This window comes from Malaclemys terrapin, chromosome 9 (genome assembly GCF_027887155.1).
Source record: "Malaclemys terrapin pileata isolate rMalTer1 chromosome 9, rMalTer1.hap1, whole genome shotgun sequence".
Classification (NCBI taxonomy): Eukaryota; Metazoa; Chordata; order Testudines; family Emydidae; genus Malaclemys; species Malaclemys terrapin.
This window is the reverse complement of record NC_071513.1, coordinates 83,596,587-83,621,192: the sequence shown is the minus strand read 5'-3', so window position 1 is coordinate 83,621,192 and position 24,606 is coordinate 83,596,587. Positions and strand designations below refer to the sequence as shown.

At 40.1% G+C, this 24,606-nt stretch overlaps 2 protein-coding genes across 2 annotated transcripts in view; one reads left to right on the top strand and one right to left on the bottom strand.

The window, feature by feature from the left end:
• Positions 1-904: 904 nt before the first annotated feature.
• Positions 905-24,606, bottom strand: part of GFM1 (G elongation factor mitochondrial 1) — a 48,275-nt gene continuing 24,573 nt past the window's right edge. The window contains exons 14-18 of the mRNA XM_054038865.1: positions 11,705-11,867; positions 10,382-10,526; positions 7,588-7,748; positions 6,020-6,073; positions 905-1,346 (exon numbers count right to left, since the gene is read on the bottom strand). Of these exons, the coding sequence (XP_053894840.1) occupies positions 1,215-1,346; positions 6,020-6,073; positions 7,588-7,748; positions 10,382-10,526; positions 11,705-11,867 (655 nt within the window). The 3' untranslated portion in view covers positions 905-1,214. The remainder of the gene's footprint in view (positions 1,347-6,019; positions 6,074-7,587; positions 7,749-10,381; positions 10,527-11,704; positions 11,868-24,606) is intronic.
• LXN (latexin) lies at positions 12,791-24,595 on the top strand. Its single transcript, XM_054038867.1, has 6 exons — positions 12,791-13,171; positions 16,569-16,631; positions 17,361-17,538; positions 18,047-18,183; positions 22,755-22,817; positions 24,251-24,595. Exons 1-6 carry the CDS (start codon positions 13,043-13,045, stop codon positions 24,347-24,349), a joined length of 669 nt encoding a protein of 222 aa, XP_053894842.1. The 5' UTR covers positions 12,791-13,042; the 3' UTR covers positions 24,350-24,595.

Here is a 24,606-nt window from a genome sequence, read left to right as displayed (position 1 = left end):
AATAAGGTTTTTAAAATGTTTAAGAAGCTTCATTAAAAATTAAATTAAAATGCAGAGCCCCCCGGACCGGTGGCCAAGACCGGGGCAGTGTGAGTGCCACTGAAAATCAGCTTGCGTGCCACCCTTGGCACACGTGCCATAGGTTGCCTACCTGTGGTCTAGGTAATAAAAACTCTAATTAAAGCACATGAACAATATCCTCTCTCTTGCCCAATTATAATAGTCTGGCATTTACTCTGTGCAACCACCTGATGGGAACTAATTAATTGATTCTGAGGATCACTGTTGATGCCAATTACAATGGTGGATAAAACTACCTTCTTGAATGTGAGATTTGGGGAAGAATTAGGAAAGCTTTTGTTTGTTTTTGTCTGTTAGGCAGTCACACAAAGATCCCATTGGAAAGGCAGAGAACCTGGTGATGGGCAAGCAAATGAAATAGTAGCTAAATCCATAATACATTTCAGTTTATGAAGGATATTCACTTTAATTCTATTTAAGGCTGGTATAATCCTAAATCCCGGGCAATGTTTTTCAAATTCACTCTAGTGGGCTCATCTGTCCTGAGCAGTGCGGGTGAGCAGCAAATTGCACTGACAGATAAATTTGGATGGCGGATTATTTATGACTTTGGAAGATCTTAGAATTTTGTTTTGGAATCAGAGTAAAATAAATATCTATGTTCACTTCCTGAAATCACATATTGCTAATGAGTGACTTGCAGAAGCAAAGGGATCGGTTTGGGAGCAGCCTTCAAAGGCAAATTTCATTCTATTGGATAAGAATTCATCCACCTGATGCCCATCAAGCTGTATAAATTTAGTCCTCTGAATCGGGATCCTGGAGGATTCAAAATAGAGGCACAATAGTCACAGTATCGTATTTCCCAAGTAACAAAATAAAATAATGACTATATCATCATTTTAATACAAGTGCTTTAAAACAAAAAATTCAAAGACAAATGATTATTATAATTAAACAGATTTTTTTGCTAATGAACCGAATTTGTATGTGACCATTTCAGCCGTGATCACCGGTAACTTCTGAATGTATCATAAAGAAAGAAGCTTTTAATAAAGATTAGGTCCTGATACAGTCTGAATTCGGCTATTCGCCCTGGATATGTTGAGTCACTGAGGTTACAGAGCTTTGCAGGAGAAAGAGTTTGTCAGAAGATTGTGAAAGCTACTAATTAACACTCAGGAGGAGGCAAGTCAGCTCTTGGCCTTGCCCTTTTTCACGGGAAGTTGTCCTGTTGCTTCTAGGTATTTGTGAATTAGGTCCTCTTGAACACTAGGTAAACATGGCTGGTATCTACTGTATTCCATTGTATATTCACCCTTTCCCTGAAGGGGAAAAAAAATCAAAGTTAGAGCCACTGTAAACACACACATACCTGGCAGCTAGATTGCACAGTGCTTTGCAAAGCAGTATGCAGTACTAACTGTCAGTAAAGCAAGCAGAGCCACACAATGAAGCATACTGTAATGTCAGACCAGATTTATTTCACATACAATATATTTTTCTTGGAAAGGAGCAGAGACAAATAGTTTTATAACAACCAACTGACCATCACTAGGTTATATTTTTGCTTCCTCTTTTTTTGGAAAAGAATGACGCTGCTGTTAATAATGACCCACTCAACGCCTCACAGGTAGAAGTACCTGCATGTAACGGAGAATGTTGAGCTGCCACATGTGAGTGATTTATGTACAGAAAATATCTCACTTGGTAAAAGTAACTCTAGTAATTAAGTCAACATACAGTCTTAAAAATTCATATGGTTAAAGATGGAGATCTTGCTTGCTGAAGTGCTGCTTTCAAAGATCTCCATTACTTGCACAGAAATTCGAAATGGGCAACACATATTGGACTTGGAAAGTAGCTTCTATGCCCAAGCTTTTCCATTCTGATAGACACTAAGAACAGTGTTAAATTCATGCCTTACATTATCACTTAAGATTAGGGAAGAATTTTTTCCCCAAAGCATGTGAAAATCATTAGTCTGCAATGACAAAGCAAATATTTAGGTGGTATCAGAATTTAGATTCTCATTTTCCGTGTAACAATATTTATTATTTGTCTTTTGTAGAAGACATAAGTGAAAGCCCACCCATCTATAAACACATTTTACTGACTGTAAAATATGGAGGTGTCCTCCTGTTTAACGTATATTCCTGCCTCCCACCAAACATGCATTTATACAGCAACACCTACTGGTGGCAATGACTCCAGCTGTGTAGACAATGTAGGTTTCTGCACAATATACCAGTGCTCTGGGGTTCAAAATAGGCAGTATTATTCTCAATTCTCACTTGCCCTGCCCTGACAACTGTCTCCCCACCCTTTCCCCATATTCCCTCCTCCCGATCCACTCTATGCCCAGGATGCAGGGTAATTGCCCAGGGAGCAATACTCTATTTAAAAAAAAAACATTTTTTGGACCATGCTTAAGCAATTCCAGAATAAGGATGGATTTATGCACATGCATAAATCCCATTGACTTCAATGGAATAGGGATTTTCTTGAACCAGGGCCATACAGAACTTCACTGGGAGAAAAAATGGCAGAATTCTCCAAATTTCAGTCCTGCCAATACTGTTCCATTAATTGTTTGTTCCGAGTACTCTCCATTCCTTTCTAAAAGAAAAAAGTGCCCTAGAAAGATTAGGCTCCTCATGCAGATGGTATGAAATAGGCAGTTTTGATTCCTTCAGTACTCTATGGTACCCCTACCTGACTCTCTTCCACAAAGGAGACAACACCTGTACATTTGCTGTATATTCTAATCAGCTGAAAACTATGGGCCAGAGTCTCAGTTGGTATAAAGAACAGGAGTACTTGTGGCACCTTAGAGACTAACAAATTTATTAGAGCATAAGTTTTCGTGGACTACAGCCCACTTCTTCGGATGCATATGTATATGATATGCATCCGAAGAAGTGGGCTGTAGTCCACAAAAGCTTATGCTCTAATAAATGTGTTAGTCTCCAAGGTGCCACAAGTACTCCTGTTCTTTTTGCGGATACAGACTAACACGGCTGCTACTCTGAAATCAGTTGGTATAAATTACCATAGCTCCACTGACTTCAAAATAGCTGCAGTTGTTGTTATATCAGCTGAAGATCTGGCCCTTTATTTCAACCATCCAACAACACCAACATTTTTTGCTTAGAAGAGAGAAATTTCCATCTCCTAGAACTCCAAGAATCTGCAGTTTGAATATCAGCCAATTTGTAAACATTTAAAGTTTCTAAAATCATGAATTATTATTGTTAAAAGAACGTAATGCTACAGGAAGTTTACATGCAATGAAACTCTGGCAAGAACATAGCAGCCTTGGATGATAACCATGTTAAGTACAAATGCATCATACAAGGATCTAGCCTTTCACTCTCCTTTCTAAACTTCTCAACAGGCATTGCTTTAAAGAGTTACTGCTACTATTAATTACTGGCACATAATTGCCAGCAGGTTGTATTGTTTTCTGTGGAAACTGCCATGAACCCAGACAGACCAATGGGCACGGCCTTTCTAAATTTGGTTACTCTGGGGAGGTCTCCCCTTTTAGAAGACCTGACCTCAGTTGAATCTGGAGCCCATCTCCAGAATGGTGTCAATTTAGATGATGATATGGCACAGTGTACATGATGTGTAACGCTTATTGGACTTTCACAGTGAACTGGACACCCCAGGGCATTGGCTGTTTGTCTGGCTAAGCCATTCCCCTTATAGCCCGATGCGAGGCAGTGCAATTTGATTCCATCTCCGTATCTTTTTCCATGAATGAAACTCCCCCAATTTTATTCTTCTATGCCTCTACCTGTCTTAATTCAAACTACTACTTAAAAGTCCTTCTTCTGTGTTGCCCCAATAGTAATTAAAAAACCCAACTATAACATCAAAATGTGTATGTGCTCAACTTGAGTACAGCAACTCCTCACTTAACGTCCTCCCGGTTAACGTTGTTTCAAAGTGATGTCGCTGCTCAATTAGGGAACATGTTCGTTTAAAGTTGTGCAATGGTCCCTTATAACATCGTGTGGCTGCCTGCTCTGTCCACTGCTTGTAAGATTCTGTGGAAGAGCAGCGACTTTAGAAGGGAGCATTGCACAAGTTCCTCTTCTCTGCTTCCTCCCCCCTCCCTCCCAGCGCTTCTGTAGGAGCAGGATTTTATAATTGTACTATGCGAATTCATGTATGATTTGATTTTATCCTGCCAGCCACCCTTTTTGAATCGCAGAAAGGACTGACAGACCAGAACAATCCTTATGACTAATTATGGTCACCCTTTTGTTTTAGGATAAGTTATAATATCTACTATGGTTTCCTATATGTATTGCAAATTAGGCACTCTAGTTAAATATACATTTCTTTGTTTTAAGACTTTAATAAGTAAGGGTACATCTACACTACCCGCCGGATCAGCGGGTAGCGATCAATCTATCGGGGATCGATTTATCGTGTGTAGTGTAGACGCGATAAATCGATCCCCGATCGCTCTCCCGTCGACTGCTGAACTCCAGCTGTGCAAGAGGTGGAAGCAAAGTCGATGGGGGGAGCCGTGGCCGTTGATCCAGCGCCACGAGGACGCGAAGTAAGCAATTTTAGTTCGATCTCAGATACGTCGAATTCAGCTATGCTATTCTCGTAGCTGAAGCTGCGTATCTTAGATCGATCTCCCCCACTAGTGTAGACCAGGCCTAAGAGACAGGATCTTGTATTGTATCTATGTTAAGGAGATTAGAGGAATGTTGAGGGCCTGAAGCCCCAATGTGAATTGTTTTAGTTATAAGGTTTAGCAAGGCTTGATTTACAACGTATTCTTCTGAATATACAATACTGCTGTCTGTATACCTTTGAAGGTTTCTGTAAGAGATTGTGTGAATGAGGAATGCATGCATCAGGAGTGTGTGTGTGTGTGTGTGTGTGTGTGTGTGACTAAAAAGCATATTCTAACTGTTGTATTTTCAATAAATGCAGTGTTTTTGTCTTCTCTTCAATAAAGATCCCATGTGCTTTGTATAGCATAACATTTTCCCCACTGCCAAAAAGCTGTTTGGCGGTGCTTAGGACTTTCTGGGAGGGAGGGGGAGGAGCGGGGAAGCGCTATGTCTCCACTCCTTCCCCTCCCTCCCAGAAAATCCTAAGCGCCGCTAAACAGCTGTCTTGTGGCGCTTAGGACTTTCTGGGAGAGAGGGGTAGGAGCAGGGAAGTGTGTGTGGGGGAGGAGCGGGGATGCCGCATGCTCCAGAGAGGAGGTGGACTGGGGGTGGGAAGAGGTGGGCCTGGAGTGGAGCGGGGACAGGAAGAGGCAGGCCTGGAGCATTCCCAGCAAAGTCTGCGCCTGTTCTTCTCCAGGGAAGCTGCCGCTGCTGCTGCGAAGGTGCTTCCTAGCGTCCTTGCCTGCAGCGGGCTGTGCCTGTGTGGGGTAAGCCAGGGGCACTTCCCAACCACAGTACAGTATAATACTGTACAGTATATAATGCCTTTTGTCTGCCCCAAAAAAATTTCCTTGGAACCTAATCTCCCACATTTACATTAAATCTTATGGGAAAATTGAATTAGTTTAACATCGTTTCACTTAAAGTTGCATTTTTCAGGAACATAACTACAGCGTTAAGTGAGGAGTTACTTTAACTGTAGATCACCAAAACCCACATCTTCCTTTACTCCATCCCCTCCCTACCAATTATTACTCTCATTTACAATTGTTGTGTCTAATATTAGATGACAAATAATCCATCGCGTGCATCTTTGGTCCATTTTTGTCCTAAAGTGTCTAACACCTGTACAGCTTCTGACTGCTGTAGAAACTAATAAAGTTGAGTACTCTCGAATAAACTACATTAGCTATGCACGTGTTTATATTATGATTCTACTCCCTAACTAACTGGATTCTCTTTTCTATCGTTGCTGTCACCATTATTACCCACTGATAAGCTCATCTTAGGTTGCTTATTTCTGAAAATCCAATATACTTCAACAAAAAGTATCCAGAGTTTATTTGCTGACTTACCTCTGTGAAGGATCTCAGTTCTGTGGCGTATCCAAACATATTATTCAGTGGCACCTGAAATCCAATTTAAATTGTATTATACATGTTATTCTTGTGCAAGCAAGGAATTTTTCAATGTAATTTTGAATTAAAGGCTCCATTCTCCTAATCTTTACTATGACATCAAAAGAGCCAGTTGGTAACACTTTAAAAATTATGCTTTGTGTTTAGTATTGATTTTCTTATATGGTTTTATAAATGGTGTTTATTTCAAAGCATTAATTTTCATTATGCTCAGCAGGAAAACAAGGACATTCTCAGTTTAAGGACATCTCAGCTAGCTTAATGGCACAACCTCAGTACTCTGTAGTTCCACACGAGAGGTCCCAGTTGGAAATATCTCAGGGCTGCAGATTTTAACCACAATTTCTGAAACAGCACTGAAAAGGTTTGTCCTTGGCTATACTTGCATTTAAACCATGTTAAGCAGTGATTCGGCTGCACATGTTACTGACACCCACTGTCAGCAATGGATTATTTTTCCTTATGTAGACAATGCTATAGATGGAGATAAAGTCTTGCTGTGGTGGTTAACAAATTTGTTTTTTGGGGGGTAAGGGATGAAAATTAATGACAAGGCAGCCAGAGATAAGGAGTTGTGCTGAGGTATTTTAACCTCCTACAACTGTTCAGAAATACATTTAACCTGAACTAGCAAGACAATTACATGTAAAAAGGGACACTAATCAGCTTGAAAAAAATCTCATTTGTCTGAAAATCTGCAATTGTTACTTGTAACACTACAGGTTTCTATAACTGGAAGAAGTTAGAGGAAAAAATATTTCTTCTACTTTTTAGGTAGTTTACTTTATGTTTCTTCCAGGACTTTGTGTATATTTGGTTTCACTGCTTTCACTGTATAGTTAGTTGGTCAGACTCTCCCCCTGGCTGAAAAGACGTTTGTAAACAACAGAGGAGAGGAAAAATCCTTTTAAAAACAAACAAATACTAAAAAAGACATCTGGACATATTATTTAGAGTGTGCTCTACTAGAAAACTTAATTATTAGTTTAAAAAAGTTGGCAGTGTCCCTTTTAATCAATGAAGGGCATTTCAGCTATACCTCTCAATGTACAAAGCAAGGGAAGTATCAATATCCCTGTTTATAAGATGGGACTGCTGGGCATCGTTACCCAAGGTCATGTAATGGCAGGGCAGGTAACGGAACTCAGGTCTCCCAAGTCCCAGTCTAATGCTCTATCCACTGTACAAAACTGCTTTGCTAAAATAGCGGACACTTACAATAGGTTTAATAGTACTGTTCTACATATTACTATACAATGACATTTAACTTCTTCCACCAGGTCGCACTTATCCCTTGGATATGGTTTACTTATCAGACTAATATGGGCAAATTTCGAGCTCAGAAAAAGCAGCCATAGACTTAATAATAATGCAGGAGAGGAAACAAGAAATTGCTTCTGTTCATAACATAATTGCCTATATATTAAAATAAAGTTTCTTGTAAATGAGCGTTAGGTCTGTCATTGAAAGAGGAAACAGGTTTAGACACACTGAACAGCACATACATCAGCATACAAAGTGAAATAGCCATCTATTCCATCTTGTCCTGTGATCACTCCGTGACGACGATTAACTCCAGCAATCACAGCTCCTTGGAATTCATTCGGTGCTACAATTTCCACAGACATAATGGGCTCAAGTATACACAGAGTTGCATTTTCCACAGCTGGGTAAAAAAGGAAGATGAAGTAGAATTAGTCACATCCTTATGCTTCCGGCATCCATGCATATTACACATTCTTCAAAAATTATCTAACTCAGGCGTGCAAAATTCTATTCAACCACTAGCCCACAGGACCTGGTCCAAAGCTCACTGAAATCAATGCAAGTTTTTCAAAGTGCTTTGGATAAGGCCAAAAGTGACAGGCAAGTGTGTTCATTTCCCATTATAATCATCATGACAGTAAACGGTGAGAAAACAGATGTTGCACCTGGGCTTGAAGATTTCCATGGCAGTTTTGAAAGGTAACACTTAGCTATAAGTTATACTTGTACATGGACCATCATAGGAACTAGTGGAGAATCCTGGCTATGATTACTTGAGATTAATAATATTCTGGCACACACTCTTTATATCATAGATTTTAAGGCCAGAAGGGGTCATTATGATAATCTACTCCACTGGTGCCCAAACTTTTCCTCTCGTGCCCTCCCCTTACCTGTAATGGAGGGCATGAGGCCAGGAGCAGAGTCGCAGCCGGGGGCTGGGAGTGGAGCCCAAGCTGGAGCCAGGGGACGATGCTGCAGCTAGGGCTGGTGGCTGAGCCGTGGACACAGGCCAGGAGCAGGGCTGTGGCAGGGGGCCGGCAGTGGAAGTGGGGTCACAGCTTCAGGTGGGGCCAGAGCGAGGCTGGGTAGTGTTCCTTTCCCACTCTCTGTGGGGGCTGGCTCGCCCCACTCCCCCCCCCCCCCCCCCCCGGAATCCCTCCAGACATTCCTCTGTGCCTCCTTAGGGGGGCTGGGGACCACTGGTCTAGTCTGCATAATACAGGCCACAGAACCTCCTGCATAATACAGGCAACAGGACTGCACCCAGTTATTACTCCATCACGTCCATAACTTCAATTTGAACTATAGCTTATCTTTTAGTCTTCAAATATTTGATTTAGACGCTTGAGTTACTGTGTCATCAGTAATATTTTTGAGAACTGAGAATTAATAATGAAATACTGAAAATATATTAGTTCAAGAAGATGCAAGCAGAATGTCAAAGCCTCTGAGGGCATAATGTAACTTCATATGATTCAGTGCACATTACAGACCCATAATGTGAATTTCTCGGCAACTGTTGCTAATAGAAGAGTGTCTTGAAGATATAGGATTGTCCTACAGTCTCTACACAATACAACTAACTTTTATTATAGAGGAAAATGATTAGAAAATGCTGGTGCAGATTCAATGGTAAGGTTTACTCCCTATGAAGAATTAATTTGGGGTATTTTGCTGAATGGGCATTAGGAATGGTGAAAGAGGAACCATTTCCTGAAGATGCCGTCTCTTCTAAATAATCTGACTTTACTTTAGGCTCAGCCAAATACCATCTCAGATACTCTTAGAAAAAATTTACTTCCCTGTTTCCTTGGGGAAATTAAAACTCCCTACAGAGGTCTGACACATAAATCATACTTTCTAAGTTTTACTTAGAAGGGGTTTCTATTTGCTGTTTCAGCTTGATAGATTCAGAAAAGATCAGGCAGCATCATTTAGAACTTTTTCAACAAGCATTTGAAACTGTCAGTTTTAGGGATGGGGAGGAGGCATGATCACAATCTGTAGTATAAGAAGCAGAGACATAAACCCATCTTAAAAGAGATCACTGCAGAGATGTTGTATTTGACTTTGAAATTAAATATAATTAATTACAATTGCTTGGAACTGAGTGATCAGGGCAGGTTCCTATGACAAGTGTTTTATTATTTCTGCAGAGTTTAAATGCTATGAAAAGTTTTCATCCCTTCTAACCCAAGTGCTATTAGAATCAATAGCTTCTTAGTACTGTTGGAAGACCAGCTTCTAGAAGAAACCCTTTATTGATTTCTCAAAAGTTGCCAATCTTTTACCCTAGCTGGTATGTCATGTGCGTTCACTAATCTGTAACGTTTATACAAGGGAAGATTAAGTTTACCATTACAATATCAGAGTATATGTTCTTTCAAATATGACTGTACAATCTAATTTTGTTAGTGATGAATATAAGCCCAGATGGAGCCATTCAGGGAGTATGAATTAAGATGTAAATGTACAAACATTGGGCCAGATTTTGATTTCAGTTTCACTAGTGCAAATAAGATCAGAATCTGGCCCATTGTCTAGGTAGGAGCTTCTGAGTTTTCTGTCTTCAATTCTGTGAATCATTCTGATAAAGTCTATTATCAGATAGCATTTCTAAAGCATCAATTTTTATACCATTAAAGGAACCAATGTTCCACTGTAGCAGCTACCTACTCTGCATGACATTCCAAGAGAGACTGTTCAAACATAATTACTCTTATAGGTGTCTATGATTAGGGAAGGGGTGGTTCCCACAAAGATCTATACAAAAAGGGTCCATTGTCTCTTTCGTACAGCTTCAGGAGCGAGGTCACATTCCTCAGAATGACTATTTGGAATTTCTACAAATCTTACACATCCACTACTCAACACAGGTTACATTTGGCTGACTGCCTCAGAATGGGAAATGTGTATGAGTAGGCAAGCAAGTAAGGAGCATAAAAATGAAATCAACAGCTTAATTTGGTTTTAACAAATATTCAATCATGAGCATGTAAAACAGCACATCTTCAAAGTGGTTGATGATACCTTGTTTGAGGGCCCCTTCTCCTGCTCGGTTGAAAGCGAATTCATTAGAATCCACCATGTGATGTCCACCATCTTCTAGGACAAACCGAACTCCAGAAATCTTGTGACCTATCAGGGGACCCTTTTCACACGCTTCACGGAATCCCTATGGAGAAGTGTCTCAAAGTTAGCAATTTTCACCCCAAAATACAGCTTTTAAAAAGGATAATGATAATGGCAGTGTGTAAGGAACAGTAAACTGCCTCCAGAGATTATGCATCAAGTCTTTTGCTAAGAGAAAAAGCTTCACAGCAAGCATAATCCTAAACTATGAATTCTAGTCCTATTACTTGACAAGAAGAAAAAACAAGACCCAAAAAACATAATATAGTAAAGGAAAGAATGTTTCTCCCTCAGAAGAGTTTGAAAGCTTTTTATTGTCATTGTCTTAGACTTTGGTTTGCTGTCACTTTGGAAGAGGGCTCTGGTGAGGAATTCAGGGCAAGTTTTACTTAAAAAAAAAAATCTACCTAGGTTTTTATAAGATTGCCCATGATTGTGGTATCTAAAGTATCATCCTGAATAGAGAGAGAATGACTTGACTAGTATGATAGCATACTTTTTTTTCTATCTAGGCAGGGGTTGGCCAAAATCCTTCTTTTGTTGTGAGACTGAAGTTAGGGGTGCAAAACGGAAGTGTCTGAGAATGACCTCAATTTGCATAATTAATAAGAGATTCAGAAATACGGCAACATAAAATGGTACAGCAGTGCTATGATGGAGACATTGACATTATTAAGATGCTAATATTAAAAGTTATATGTACTAAACTATACAGCCACATAAAAACAGACCCACACAGTGGAGACATTTGGTAAATTATTCAGAAAATTTAACTTAGTTGGAGTTTCCTGCACAAAAAGATCTCAGATATGTCACAGACATGCTACATTTTTCAGAATTTGCTGCTGGTTATACATACCCAAAAGCAGGTACATTCAGGAAAGGGGATGTTAGAAAACCAGTCTCAACGGAAGTAGGATTCTTTTATTATAAATTCTGAAAAACAACTTGTTCTTTTTTGTTTGTTTGCTTGTTTTACACTGAATATCACATGCCAAAGATCAGAAAACTGATCTGTTTACATTGTCTTTAGTAATAGAAATCTTAGGAATTGGGCAAAACATAGTAAAATCACTTTTAGGCCTTGATCCTTCCTGAACCTGAATCAACAGTAAAACTCTCATTCCCTCCAATGGTTTCCTCAGGGATGACAATAGGAGGAAGGTAAGAACTGTGCAATTGTTATATCACAAATACAAAATATTAGAAAATATTTGTCACCTTTTCAACAGCAGGTATAAACTGCTTTGGGACGTTTGTTCCAACAGTTCTGTCTTCAAACTCCAACTGCGTGTAGTTCTCTGGATCCAGAGGCTGTAGACACCCTATTACTTTACCAAACTGGCCTGCCCCACCAGACTGTCTCTTGTGAGTATAGTCAAACCTAAAAATACAAAACACTGTGTTATCTATCATAGAAGCTATGCTCGAGTCTAGTCAGAATTCCAAAGGAATATGTCCATTTATTGACATTTTACTTTATCCTATTTAGTTATGCATAACCAAAATGGCTATGCATTTCTATTAATCATTGAATAGCCAAGAATATTCAAGGACCCACATGATGAACAGCATGATTCACCATTCTACAAGAGAGTAAAAACAGGCAGGATACTACTTTATAGGTCACTGCAGTCCAAACGCTCCAAAATACTCTATATTAAAACACAAAACATAGCCGACAGACACCCATATGGGATATTAGCATGGAAATCAGAACTCTTTTGCTGTCCCAAATTCATTTTCTTTCGGTGTTGAGTCTCCACTTGAAGTCATAATCCTCAACTGTGACATCAATTTGTGGATGCAAAAACTGGGATGTCAAAAAATGTCTGAGATGTTCAGCTAGGTAAATAAAACCTTGACAGGATTAACTTGTTAGAAAGTTGTCATGCAAATGACACTTTTAACAGAGAATGAAGGAAAATATAGACAACATTTTTGCAAAACAGAAATTCAAATTTTTCATAAAGCGTTAGCAATTTAAGCATGGATGATCCAGGTAGTCCTTCATGCTAACAAGGATGCACTGCTGGGGCTTCTAGTGGCAGAATAAGTTCCAAAAGTGAAGCTGCATAATAAAATGTATTATTGACAAAGAATGTAACAGCAGAGACTGGATTTATGAATCAGGCACTAACGGGGAAGCTGGGACAGGGCTGATCACAGACCTGCCTAGTCCCGCTACTAGAAGCCCCCACTGGCAGGGTTCATTTTAGTGGCAGTATTTGCAAAGGAGGATTGTGATGTATAGTGTCTTACACACACACACACACACACACACCTTCCAGCCTCCCGCATTAGCTTGTCCCAGCTGCTGCGGCTTCTCACGCCTCCTCCGCAAAAGCTAAAGTAAAACACAGCTGTTCCTGTTCCACCGAAACAAGGCGACTAACAGGTGACCCGCAGTGCCCCGTGGTGCACACGCATCAGCCGCGCCGCTGGGCACGGAGGCTGTAGCGGCTGCTTCCTGCTTTCGCGGAAGCTGAAGGGATCGTACACTCCCTTGCTCCGGCCTCGCCCTTCCCACTTGTGCTAGCAAGTAAAGCGCCCTGCTCCATGGAGATCCCCCCGTCCCACTACCCAGCTACGAGAGCAGCCGCCGTAGCTGTGAACTACATCAACTACCAGCATGGCAGCCCCAGTAAGATCTTTATGGTGCAGAAGGTGACCAAAGCCAGCAGGGAGGTGAGTGTGTGCGGAGGGGAAAACACTGCGAAGAGGGACTGGCCAGAAACACCCCGGCACATGCACTAGAACGAATTAGCCTGGGTCTGGAAAGCTGGACACAACCCAGCGCATTGAAGGCATATAGGGCAGAAATATGCTACTTTCCGTGCTGGCTGTGGTGTAAGGAAGTGATTGCTCCAGAGCCACTCCCTATTCCGCCGCTCAGTGCTGATTTAGAAGAGCGCAGAGTACAGAGCCCGGGCAGATAGAGTCCTGTTTCCCAGCCCCGGGGGAGTCTCATAGCAGCGTCACACTCATACCAGAGATCTTCCTTTGCAGTGCTGGAACTGAGTATTTACCAGCCAGCCAATATTAAGGCCCCCAGGTAGGCTACAAAATAGTCATATTATAGTCTCCTTTAGTCTTGTGTGTCAGGACATTAAAATATATCTTTAAGTCACATAGACTTAATCTTCTAATGTTAAAATATTGTTCCCACACAAGATCAAGTTTTAACCCAGGAAGATTTAGGCTAAATTATGGTTCTCTGCTATGGCTTAAAAAAAAGTGTCCACACAGGTAAAACTACAGTGTTACCCAGGCTCCTGATTTTATCCTGAGTATTGCTGTATTTGGTGTTTTGCCTAAAGCCCCAGTTCCTGGAGTCATACAGTTCTCAGCTTTCATTAAACAAATAACATAGCTCTCATAGTTGCAAATAAAAGCCTGGAAACATAAACCATCCCCGCCACCACAAGACAAATAAAAAGAATGCCAAATTTATAATTTAAAATCTCATGGATTTCAGTGAGGTATTTCCGATAATAAATATGTTACAAATTAATTCTGCTCTTAAATGGTTCCCAGAATTTGTGATGTGGTCTTTGTGTTTTAAAATTCCCCCTGCTCACTCCTTCATACATCAGAAACAAAGCACATAACTTCACATTAAAAGAGAAACAGAAGATATACTGTGAACACTTGAATGCTTAGATTCTACAAAGACTTATGCACATGCTTGACTACTCACATGTGTAAAGTTACTCATGTATGTACATGTCTGCAGGACCAAAGCCTAAAAGTCCATCCACTCAGTGTATATGCGCATGTAAGATGCCTACATTAGAACTTTGCTGTTTTCAATGACTAGGAAGCCCACTGGGAGTTTTGTGTACATTTGTTTAGGTTCTGATGAACAAAAGGACTAAAAATCCTAAGTATACAACTAACAATGTGTACTTATTTGACAATTGCACTTTAATGTTATGTGCTCATAATACTTGGCATATTAAAAAATTGATGATTTAGTAAGAAAATATAAACCCTTACTACTAACCGCTCTGCTATAGTTTTTGCTGAGATGTTTGGTGGGACTACATATTCATGGGAATTGTAAAAAGATTTGTATTAGTGAGGTGGTGCTGTATTGGGCCAATCAGTATTTACTTTTGAAGAGAGGAAGGAAAAGGAGGTTATAACTGTTAAAGTGGGATTTCTTGTTCATCACTTAGCAGGAAAGAACAAAACTGCTTTTACACCTCTCTCTAAAGATCTGATTTACCTCCTAGAATTGATCTTTCCCTGTGTCAGGGAAGATTAAAATCCTTTCTCCCCTCCACTGAGATCAGATCCCCTATCCATTCTACCTGTCACCATAAAGCACTGATAAATGCCCACAGATGCTTAAGTCATTGTTCAAGACTTTCTTCCTTCCATACAGGAATTCTGTAGCTCTCCTCAATCCAGAAAGGATCACTGTTGATAGTTATTCCAGGTCTGGCTCCACAAGTAACAGAACCTTGGATTCTTTCCAGATTGAATTGCATTAACCCCTAACTTGCCATACTTTCTCTTATTCTCAATTCAACTCTCCTCTTTAGGAGACTACTATGCATGGATGAAAGTCAGGTTTGAGACTGTGCCTTTAGTAACTTACTTATATATCAATAACCAAAACTGCTGCTTTATCCACAAACATCTATTTGATAAGTAGGCTGAATTGTCTACTGGATTAAACATGTCAGGAAGCCAGGAGCTCCCAAATTCTAATCCTGACTCTTACTTGATAACGATGTTGCCTTGGACAAGTGACTTGACTAGCACTGAACCAATTCTCCACAAGAGTGTAGTGAGGATTAGTCACCATTTGTGCATTCTGAAAATGGACCACAATATAAATGCAAAGTATTAATAAACCTGTTTGTCACAGCTTTGAGCTTTTTCTTCATTGTTCTTACAGATAATAGCTGGGACAGATCTACTCAAATGTCCCATGAACCAGTTGCTCAAAGATGTCTTAAGTGGCCTTGCTCCCATTTCTGGCACAGTCTGAAGACTAATAATTAGCTTGTGCCCATTTTCTTTTTTGTAGTTCTGAAGTTTGGAGATAAAGCTGTTATTACATCTGCACCGCCCTCTCCTCAGACAACGTCCTTTTATATCAGATCAAAGCAGCAGAGAAAGCATAAATAACCTGGTAACTTCTTGCAAAGACTGTTCTCCAGTTCAACACTTCGTGTACTATACAATCTATTGTGTTGAGATACCTGGTTACAATGTGATTAAAACAGTGTAGGTATGAATGAACTATGTTCCAACGTGTGCACCAGCTTTGCTGGTGCCCGAGGTAGCACAGTTCAGAAACATAGCTTGATTCCATCTACAATGCTAGTATGAAACATGTGTAACAGAGTTGAGGAGAGGGAAAGGACTACTGTGTAGTAACTGTGCCCGCCAACACTGCAGCTCCTACTGTACCGATGGGATTTTGGGCTCTGTCTCTATTGGCCAAGGAATCAGTTACCACCTTTCCACCAAGAACGCTGGAAAGATATTGTCATGGTTACTATCAGAACAGCTGGGACTCTCTCAGCAAAACGCTGCCCTTGATTTGAGACTGTACTATGTTCCAGAACACTGTTAGCTTAGTCTTGAGGATTAGTCTATGATATTCTGTAAAGTTTTCATTTTACAGCTCAAATACTTTAAGACCATATATAGTTTTTAATTCCTGGAGGGTGAAAGTCACCCAATGCACATGACCCACACAAGGCTACTATTATTTTAATAATTTGTGCTTAGGAGCAGTAAGGATGGGATTTATGTGGCAGATCGGACTCTGCATGTTCCCTCTGCACTGGATGTATTTCACCCGATTGGACTTTAAATAAACTGGACCATGGATAACTAACCAGATGTGACATCAGGAACGTTGGTGCTGTGTATTAAATGACTAAACTAAGTCTGGTCACATGTACACAAAAGATAAGTAAAGAGTTAAATATGTACTGTACAGAGTGGCACTGTGCATTGTCATACTTCACAGGAATAACTTGAACAATCTCCATCAGGTACAGCAATGAGGAGGATTAAAAACAAAACAGTTTAACTTTTTAAAAATATTTCCTCACTTTAGGACATTGCTGATGTTGGGCATAAATACCACCTTAAATTTTCACTGGAAGATATCCTCCACAAGGCGAGTACTGCTTTATATACTTAAATTGTGAATTCTTTAGGGCAAGAATCATCTTTTAATTATACATGTAGACAGCACATAGCATAATGGAGCCCTGCTCTCTGTTGGGGCTTGTAGACTGTACCAGTAAATAATTATTTGAAAGTTATCTGGTTGTAAAATTGGAGCACAATACACAAATTTCAGAGCTCCCTTCATTGCTAATCAGGCCATAGGGCTGGATTTAACCAAAAGAAGAAACAGCCAGTTTTGGCACCATGAAAGCCCTGAAAAGTCACTTTTTGCTGTATAATACCATGGTATGGCAATTTGTTGAGAGAGGCAATTAGCATATTAAAAACAAGGATGTCTTAGTGTCATCCCCTGTGAGTTAGATCATATCTTCAATTTGCAGACCTAATTTGAATATATTTCTCTAGCTAAATAACAAGCAGAATACTGTGTCAAATTGATATAAAAGGGAAAAACACCATCACTAAATATATAGCTTTGACATGTTCTATATAAACTACACAGAAAGTTTGTGAATATATTTTAAGGGTAATTAAGATTTTGACCCTGCTTTAATCTTAATGAAATAGTCTGCACATACTCTCACACATCAGACTTGCAGAAAAAATGGCTAATACATAAACAGTAAAATAGATGCATTGTGGAGTTTTCTACGTATTAACTGTCTATTTTACTTTATTAAAATGGATTAAATCCATGTAACTATTTCTGTAACAGGACAATGCCATTAACTGCACTGCTGAAATTCTTTATCTTCTGAGCAACCAACGTACTGCGCCACAAGTGCATTTTACAGTGGAAGGAGAATTTGGGAAGAACACAGATGAAGCAGATAACGAATTTTACAACAGAATCAAGAGCCTTCAAGAACCGTTGGTTGCACAAAATATTCCAGGTATGAAGATGAGGGAAGGGATTTTGGCAGAAACCTTCACCTTCTTCATTCAAACGTTAGTGTCAAGCATAGCAGCAGTGAGCATTCATTAGTTTTGAATGTGCTGAGATTGACTCAATTTTTTTTTTTTAATTGCTCTTTCCCTGAATACTTATTAGGCTAATTGCTTTGCTTTAAAAACTTACGGCTCATCACTGTTAGCATTATAATAGCTACTGGAGGCTCCAACTGAGACCGGGCCCTCATTGTGCAAGGCTCTGTACTTAAACACTGTAATAGATAATCCCTGTTCTGAACAGTTTACCATCTAAATAGAAAAGCCAAACAAAGGATAGAAGGAGAAACAGACCTTTTCCCAAGGTCACACAGCAGGTCTGCAGTAGAGCCAGGAATAGAACCCAGGTCTCCTGATTCCTAGTCCAGTATCCTACCTACTAGGGTGAGATTGAATGAGTTTCAATTTCAGATTTTCACACATTTAATACAGATTATTTGCTTTGGTTCTCAGACAATTATGGCAACATGTCCCCAGAAATGGAGCCCATCAGCAATCTAGCCCGGGTGGCCTGTGGTTATATAATATGGCAGAACTCCACTGAAAATACATTGTACAATTTGATTCAAATCAGAGATGTCAAGCAGGTGGTAAGTAATGCACCTAATCAATGCACTGGGATGATAATAATTAGGAATAAATTCAGAGAAGCTGCTATGTAAGGATACTCCATTGTTAAAACTATAGATTGCTGAAGGATAAGTAGAAACATATACATTTAGATTTAAGGTCTACAATGGAACAGATTCTGTGAATCCGACTGAGATTTGGACAATATCAAGATTTCAAATGGGTTCTTTGCTCACCATTCACAAAATGGTGTAGGCAATGTCCTACCCTGATTAGGGTATAAAATATGTTTGAAATATGTACATACTGACTGACCTATTCCTTATTCTCTCTATCCTTTGCACCTCAAAGTTGATATGCATTTATATATCAATACTAAAAAAAAATTCAGGACACTGAACATAACAGGATAGCTTGCTCTCACTAGGTATTTACTCCACAATCATGGTATTAGTACAAGGTGTTTCTGGAATTTAATATTCAGTGTCCCCATTTCTGAATTCATGCATGTTCATGTGATTGCATGTTTTATAGACCATGTTACAGGAGCACTCATACAATGGATGCAATTAGATATCACTATCAAAGAGTGCATCTATAAAGGAGTCCTAGTCCCTCCCAAACAGTTAGTATGTCAAAGGACATGCTCCGGGCAGAAAATAGAGCTGCTTTATGGCACAGGCCAACCTACACCTGTAATCCATACCCCTCATGTGAAAAGCATACCTCTAGGATTGAGTCAAAGCAAAAGTAATTACAAAGATTTCTATTTTAAACCATTCCTATGAATTTTTGTCTGTTACACTTTTAACCAATTAAATATTTTTTCTGCTGTAGCAAAACAATGCGCCTACTTGATGATTGGAGTGTTCTCCTAGGTCTTGTCTTCATTAATTTAATTTTGCTCCATTTCTCATACAGTTTCTCGGTGACAACAGTATTGCAAGTTTATTAGTTACAAGTCTTTTGACATTTTTTCTGGTCTAATCACTTCATTTGATTGGGTTTTCTATTACTTTTCTTTCCTTCATTTATATTCTCTAAGTCCAATTTACAGTAGTCTTACATCTGCACAATATCAAAATACTTTCCTTTATCTTTTAGTCTACACTACAGTCTCACAATCAGTCACAGTAATATTGTTTGACATCTCTATGCTATCTGAGTTTGGCCAAATAGCAATGGGCTGCATCTCAACTCCAATAAGATCAAAATCCATCTATGTTTGTACTAGTTTGTAACACTCCAGTCTTCAACAATTGTTAATTTACCTAAAAGGATATTCAAAGATAGGATCAAGTCTCTGTTTAATTCTTAATTTCATATCACCAAATATTACCTTTTTTAACCTTGCTCTTGCTATATTTGCTTTTATTAATTTCTGTATGTTTCATTTCACTAAAGCACGTGTCTTAAAAGAATACTGAAGCAGCTCATACCTTGAAAGAGTTATATACCTGTAGTTGGGAAATGCCCTCTGAATTCTTCTCTCTTAAAACTGAAAGAGGGCCATTATTAATATGATTCATATAATAATTACTTCTGCTGCAGAAGCAGCCATCCAGCTGGCTAAAGCAGTACATTATTAGCTAGTTAATGTTCACAGAATTATATGGTATAGTGATCACTGATTAAGTTTGACAAGAAAATAAAATGCATGAAAAGCAAGGTGATGGTCCCTAAGGGAAGGGCCAAAACATGTAAACATTATTTCATGTTTTATCTTTATTACTCTGTCTGATTGTCCATTGAAAATTTCTTCTTACTGAATTGATCTTGATGTGCCCTAAACCATTCAGGAGTACATGGCCTGTAGCTGCCAAACAAATTATAGCTTTTCAAATTAGTCAAAAGTAACCCATCTGCCACAGCCAAAAGACCCTGTGGGTTTCTTACCAGAAAGAGACTTCAACTTGTCTGAGTATAAGTTTCTTTAGGAAAACCATAGATGGTGTTTAGGTAAGTGAAGACTCCCTACTTCTATTATCTACTTGCTGAGAAGAAATATGGATTTTCTTTTGCAATTACAGTGAGACAATTTACAATTCAAACATATTAATCCTGGACACTGAAACACAGAATAGGACCTGACATTCAGAGTAACCACAACTGACACATCATTTAGGATCATGCTGTTGTAATCTAAACAACTAAAGGGCCATCATATATTTTCAAAGCCCAGTTTCGGACATTCAATATGTGCAATTAACTCAGCTGAGGTTGTGCGTGTGAAAGGAACACAGAGTCACAAACTCACTTTGGGAATGAAAAACTGTCACAGAATGGGGATAAAGACTCATCATCTGAGCATCATCACTTCAGTGGTGTTCATATCATTCTGGGAACAGAATTTGTTAATTAGCTTTTCTCCCTCTGGTGGCTGCTTTGGAGCAGGAGTGGATCATGTGTGGATTTTAACACAACTGTCTGCAACAGATAAATTTTAGAACAGGGAAAAGCAGACACCATATAACACTTAAATTAGATTAAATTTCAGATCTGTGCTGTGTTCCTTTCATACAAAGCTAAGATAAATTATTGGTAATTGGAATTATGAGGTTTCACTTATCCTTAGATTTTAGTCTGTTTTTGTGTATTCTGCTGTCCACACCCATCTCTTATAACATGTTACCATGGTGAAACTTCCTGCAGTGCCTGGCATGTCTCACCCTATTAACATAATTTCATTTCAAAGTTATTTTCCTTGTTAGCATACCTTACAGACTTGAGATCTTGAAATCAGTGGGATTTGCGCTCCTAACTCATTTAGGCACTTTTTGAAAAATCCCACTCTATTCACCGTTCTTAGGTGCAAAAACACATCTGTACAGAAGGAGTAAGAGAGACTGGGGCCCTATTGTCTTCTTGCAAGAAGAGGAGATCCTTATTGAGTGTGTGGAATGCCAACACCAAAGTATCATTTCCCTCTTCCTTGGAAACCTGCAGGAATGCATGTGCTGTAGGGATGGGGTTTAGAGGCTGATGACAGGCCATAGGAACAGCAATGAGGGAGTTCCCTTTCTCACAGATCCCTGGAGTTGGGAAGCTACATCCCCCTGTTTCCTCTAACCCAGGGGCGGGCAAACTATGGCCCAAGGGCTGCATCCAGCCCTCCAGATGTTTTAATTTGGCCCTCAAGCTCCTGCCTAGGTCGGGGGCTTGCCCCGCTCTGTGCGGCTCCCAGAAGCAGCAGCAGCATGTCCCCACTCCAGCTCCTATACGTAGGGGCAGCCAGGGGACGCCGCACACTGCCCCCGTCCCACGCTCAGTCCCCATAGCTCCCATTGGCCAGGAACCATGGCCAATGGAAGCTACGGGGCGGCGCCTGCGGACAGGGCAGCATGCAGAGCTGCCTGGCTGTGCCTCCACATAGGAGCTGGAGGGGGGGGACATGTTGCTGCTTCTGGAAGCTGCTTGAGGTAAGCGCCGCCCAGAGCCTGGCCCCCTCCCACGCCCCAACCCCCTGCCCCAGCTCTGATCCCCCTCCTGCCCTCCAAACCCCTTGGTCCCAGCCTGGAGAACCGTCCTATATCCCCAACCCCTCATCCCCAGCCTCAGCCCAGAGCCCTCACCTGCTCCCGCACCCCAACCCCGAATTTCGTGAATATTCATGGCCCGCCATACAATTTCCCTACCCAGATGTGGCCCTTGGGCCAAAAAGTTTGCCCATCCCTGCTCTAACCTCTTCACCCAAGGGAACAATTTTTTCATATCTCTGCATGGTAAAGTTCAAACACCTATACCCAACATTTATGCAAAAGGATACAATTTCTCTGAATTCCAACACCTTTCAGATTAGATCTGGCCTTGAAATATTCATATATTATGGACATAATGATTAATTGCCCCAACTGACTGGACAATGGCACATGCAAACATTTGCTACGCTTGAAACAAGATGTATAGTAATAGTGTTTAGTATCAACAGAAACAGAACTAACTTCTATGGGATTCCATCTGGCAGTGTTCTCCCATCCAAGATTATATTATGAACAGCAGTTTCAGTGGTTGGAGGACTAATCCAACTGATTGCTGCTGCTAGTTTCCCAAATCAGGTATTTTTGTAGCAAGATTTGCTTTCCCTAAAATATGTACTAGTTTCTGCTGTTTACAATTCCCATGTAACTTTGGATTTTCTTAAATGACCAATTGCTCTACTCGGCTTCTTTGCCCAAACCCTAAATTATTCACAGTCACAAAAATCTAAACACACAACCAAAGCAAAGAGTCTCTATAGTAACATAAGTAAATGGAAAATGAGTCAACACTAAAAAAGTTAAGTTGTTTTGGAAAATAAACCCAGTATTTCCCTTGAAAGAGAACATTACATTAGTCATGCCTGACTTTATAAACAGAGCTGTTTGAGCAATCAGTGTGGAGTTAAACTTTGTGTTCTGTCTTTCAGATGTTATTTTGTGGTTAAATGAAGTGCAGCATAGAGCAAAACTAAATTTCATCTGTTTTATTCATTACTCTTTTGTAACATTTTGGACATTTTATTGCTGCCAAGTACAACTAAATGACTGTTTTTATTAATGAAAAGGTAACTTAAATATCAGTCCTTATTGTCTTGTCTTTATGTTGGTTCCAGAAAAGAAACGATGATTACTTGGAATTTGACTACACGGTCCTACTTCATGATATTGTTTCACAGGTAAAAGTTTTATTGTCAAGCAAAAGGGAAAATTAGATTACCACCTATGAATTGTCTTTCTAGAACCCACCACGTTAGACAGACTGACAGTGACGTGTTCCCCCTTCACCCTGATGCTTGGACCAGTAGATTGGCTGCATAACAGGGCTAGACGACCCCTTCCACCTTGCATTCTCCAGAGTACTCTGCCTTCATTTGTATGCAGGTAGCAGACCAAGGGTCTCCGCTTATGTCAGAGCTTCAGGGATCTTAAATTCTTTGGTTATAATTCTAATTGACTACAAAAACTAAAGAGAAAAGGGTGAAATTCCTGGGCCGTTCCTGTGAGATGGAGGAGGTTCTTTGAGCAGCTGCTCTCAGACCTCTCCATCAAGGGGAAATTATTGCTAGGGTGAACCCATTCTCCTTTCTGGCCATGTCTGAAGGGGACAAGAAGAGGAGCCAAAAAACATCTGAATCTGCTTAAACACCCTCACAGGGACCAAAATGCTCATGTGTTGGAGCAATTTGGGCACAGAAGGGCCTGGTCTACACTTGGGGTGGGGTGGGGTGGTGGTGGTCTCGATGTAAGATACGCAACTTCAGCTACGGGAATACCATAGCTGAAGTCAACATATCTTATTCCGACTTACCTCCCGTCCTCACGGCGCAGGATCGATGGCCACGGCTCCCCCGTCGACTCCGCTACCGCCGCTCGCTCCGGTGGAGTTCCGGAGTCGATGGGGAGCGCGTTCAGGGATCAATATATAGCGTCTTAACGAGACGCGATATATCGATCCCCGATAAATTGATCGCTACCCGCCGATATGGCGGGTAGTCTGGACGTACCCAAGATGACCAGAGACATGTGGGAGGGGTTAAGTCCTCCATAGCCTGGAGGAATGAAAGTAGTGTGCCCAACCAGCATGAGGGCAAGGTCCACAAAGAGCTGTTGGATCAGGCCATGGAGCTGCCCTCCACACTGGGCATGGCACTGGCAGCATCACCTTAGATTTCCAAAATGGCACTATCTTACACCTGGCACCATCTTACTACACAGTACAGTGTCTCAGGTAAATCTTTTTTACAAAGAAAATAATTTGCATTTAAGGAAAAAGTTTTAGACTCAAAGCTTTAGATACTGTTTAGTGTAAAATCATTCACAGATAACACGAGATTCCCCTCCCATTACAAATATTACCATTCAGACACCCACTTTATCTTCATTAATATTTGCATCTTGTGAACAACACATACCATACTTTAGTCATCTGTAGGGAGGGAAGGTCCTGAAAGGAATTAGCCAACTAACTGCAGTACAAAGCACAGTTTTTGTTTCTTTTGCAGTCCTGCACTTGTTTTTGTTTCTTAAACAGCAATTGGTATTCTAGTTCAGTATTGGTCTAAGAAAATTTCCAGTCTTCTCCAGTACATTATGTATTTTTTATCCACAGGAAATTATTCCTTGGCAAATGCAAGTTCTTTGGCATCCACAGCATGGAGTTAAAGTAATAAAGAACAGCTGTCAGCCAAAACATGCAGAGCAGGACTAGAAGTATATCCAGTATGGCAATAATAGAATCTCAGAAGCTATGGTGATGGAGAAGTCATATAAGCAGACAGGTGTATAGACAGACTAAGTGATGAACAATATCCTTACCCACTCAGTGAAACCCTCTATTCCTTCCATGTGTATTTTACTTCATGCCCAAACAAATCAAAATAAATGTTATGTATTTCTTTTCTGTAGTGTAAATGTTGTGATGAAGATATAATAAAATGTCTCAGTGCTTGGCTAATTTGGTGTATT

What these genes read in the sequence shown, in the direction of transcription:
- LXN (XM_054038867.1), top strand. Translation starts at nt 13,043, where the DNA reads ATGGAGATCCCCCCGTCCCACTACCCAGCTACGAGAGCAGCCGCCGTA. An exon ending in GGTTGCACAAAATATTCCAG is followed by an intron (nt 17,539 to 18,046) that starts GTATGAAGATGA and finishes TTTGGTTCTCAG; the next exon opens with ACAATTATGGCAACATGTCC. An exon ending in TCAGAGATGTCAAGCAGGTG is followed by an intron (nt 18,184 to 22,754) that starts GTAAGTAATGCA and finishes TGTTGGTTCCAG; the next exon opens with AAAAGAAACGATGATTACTT.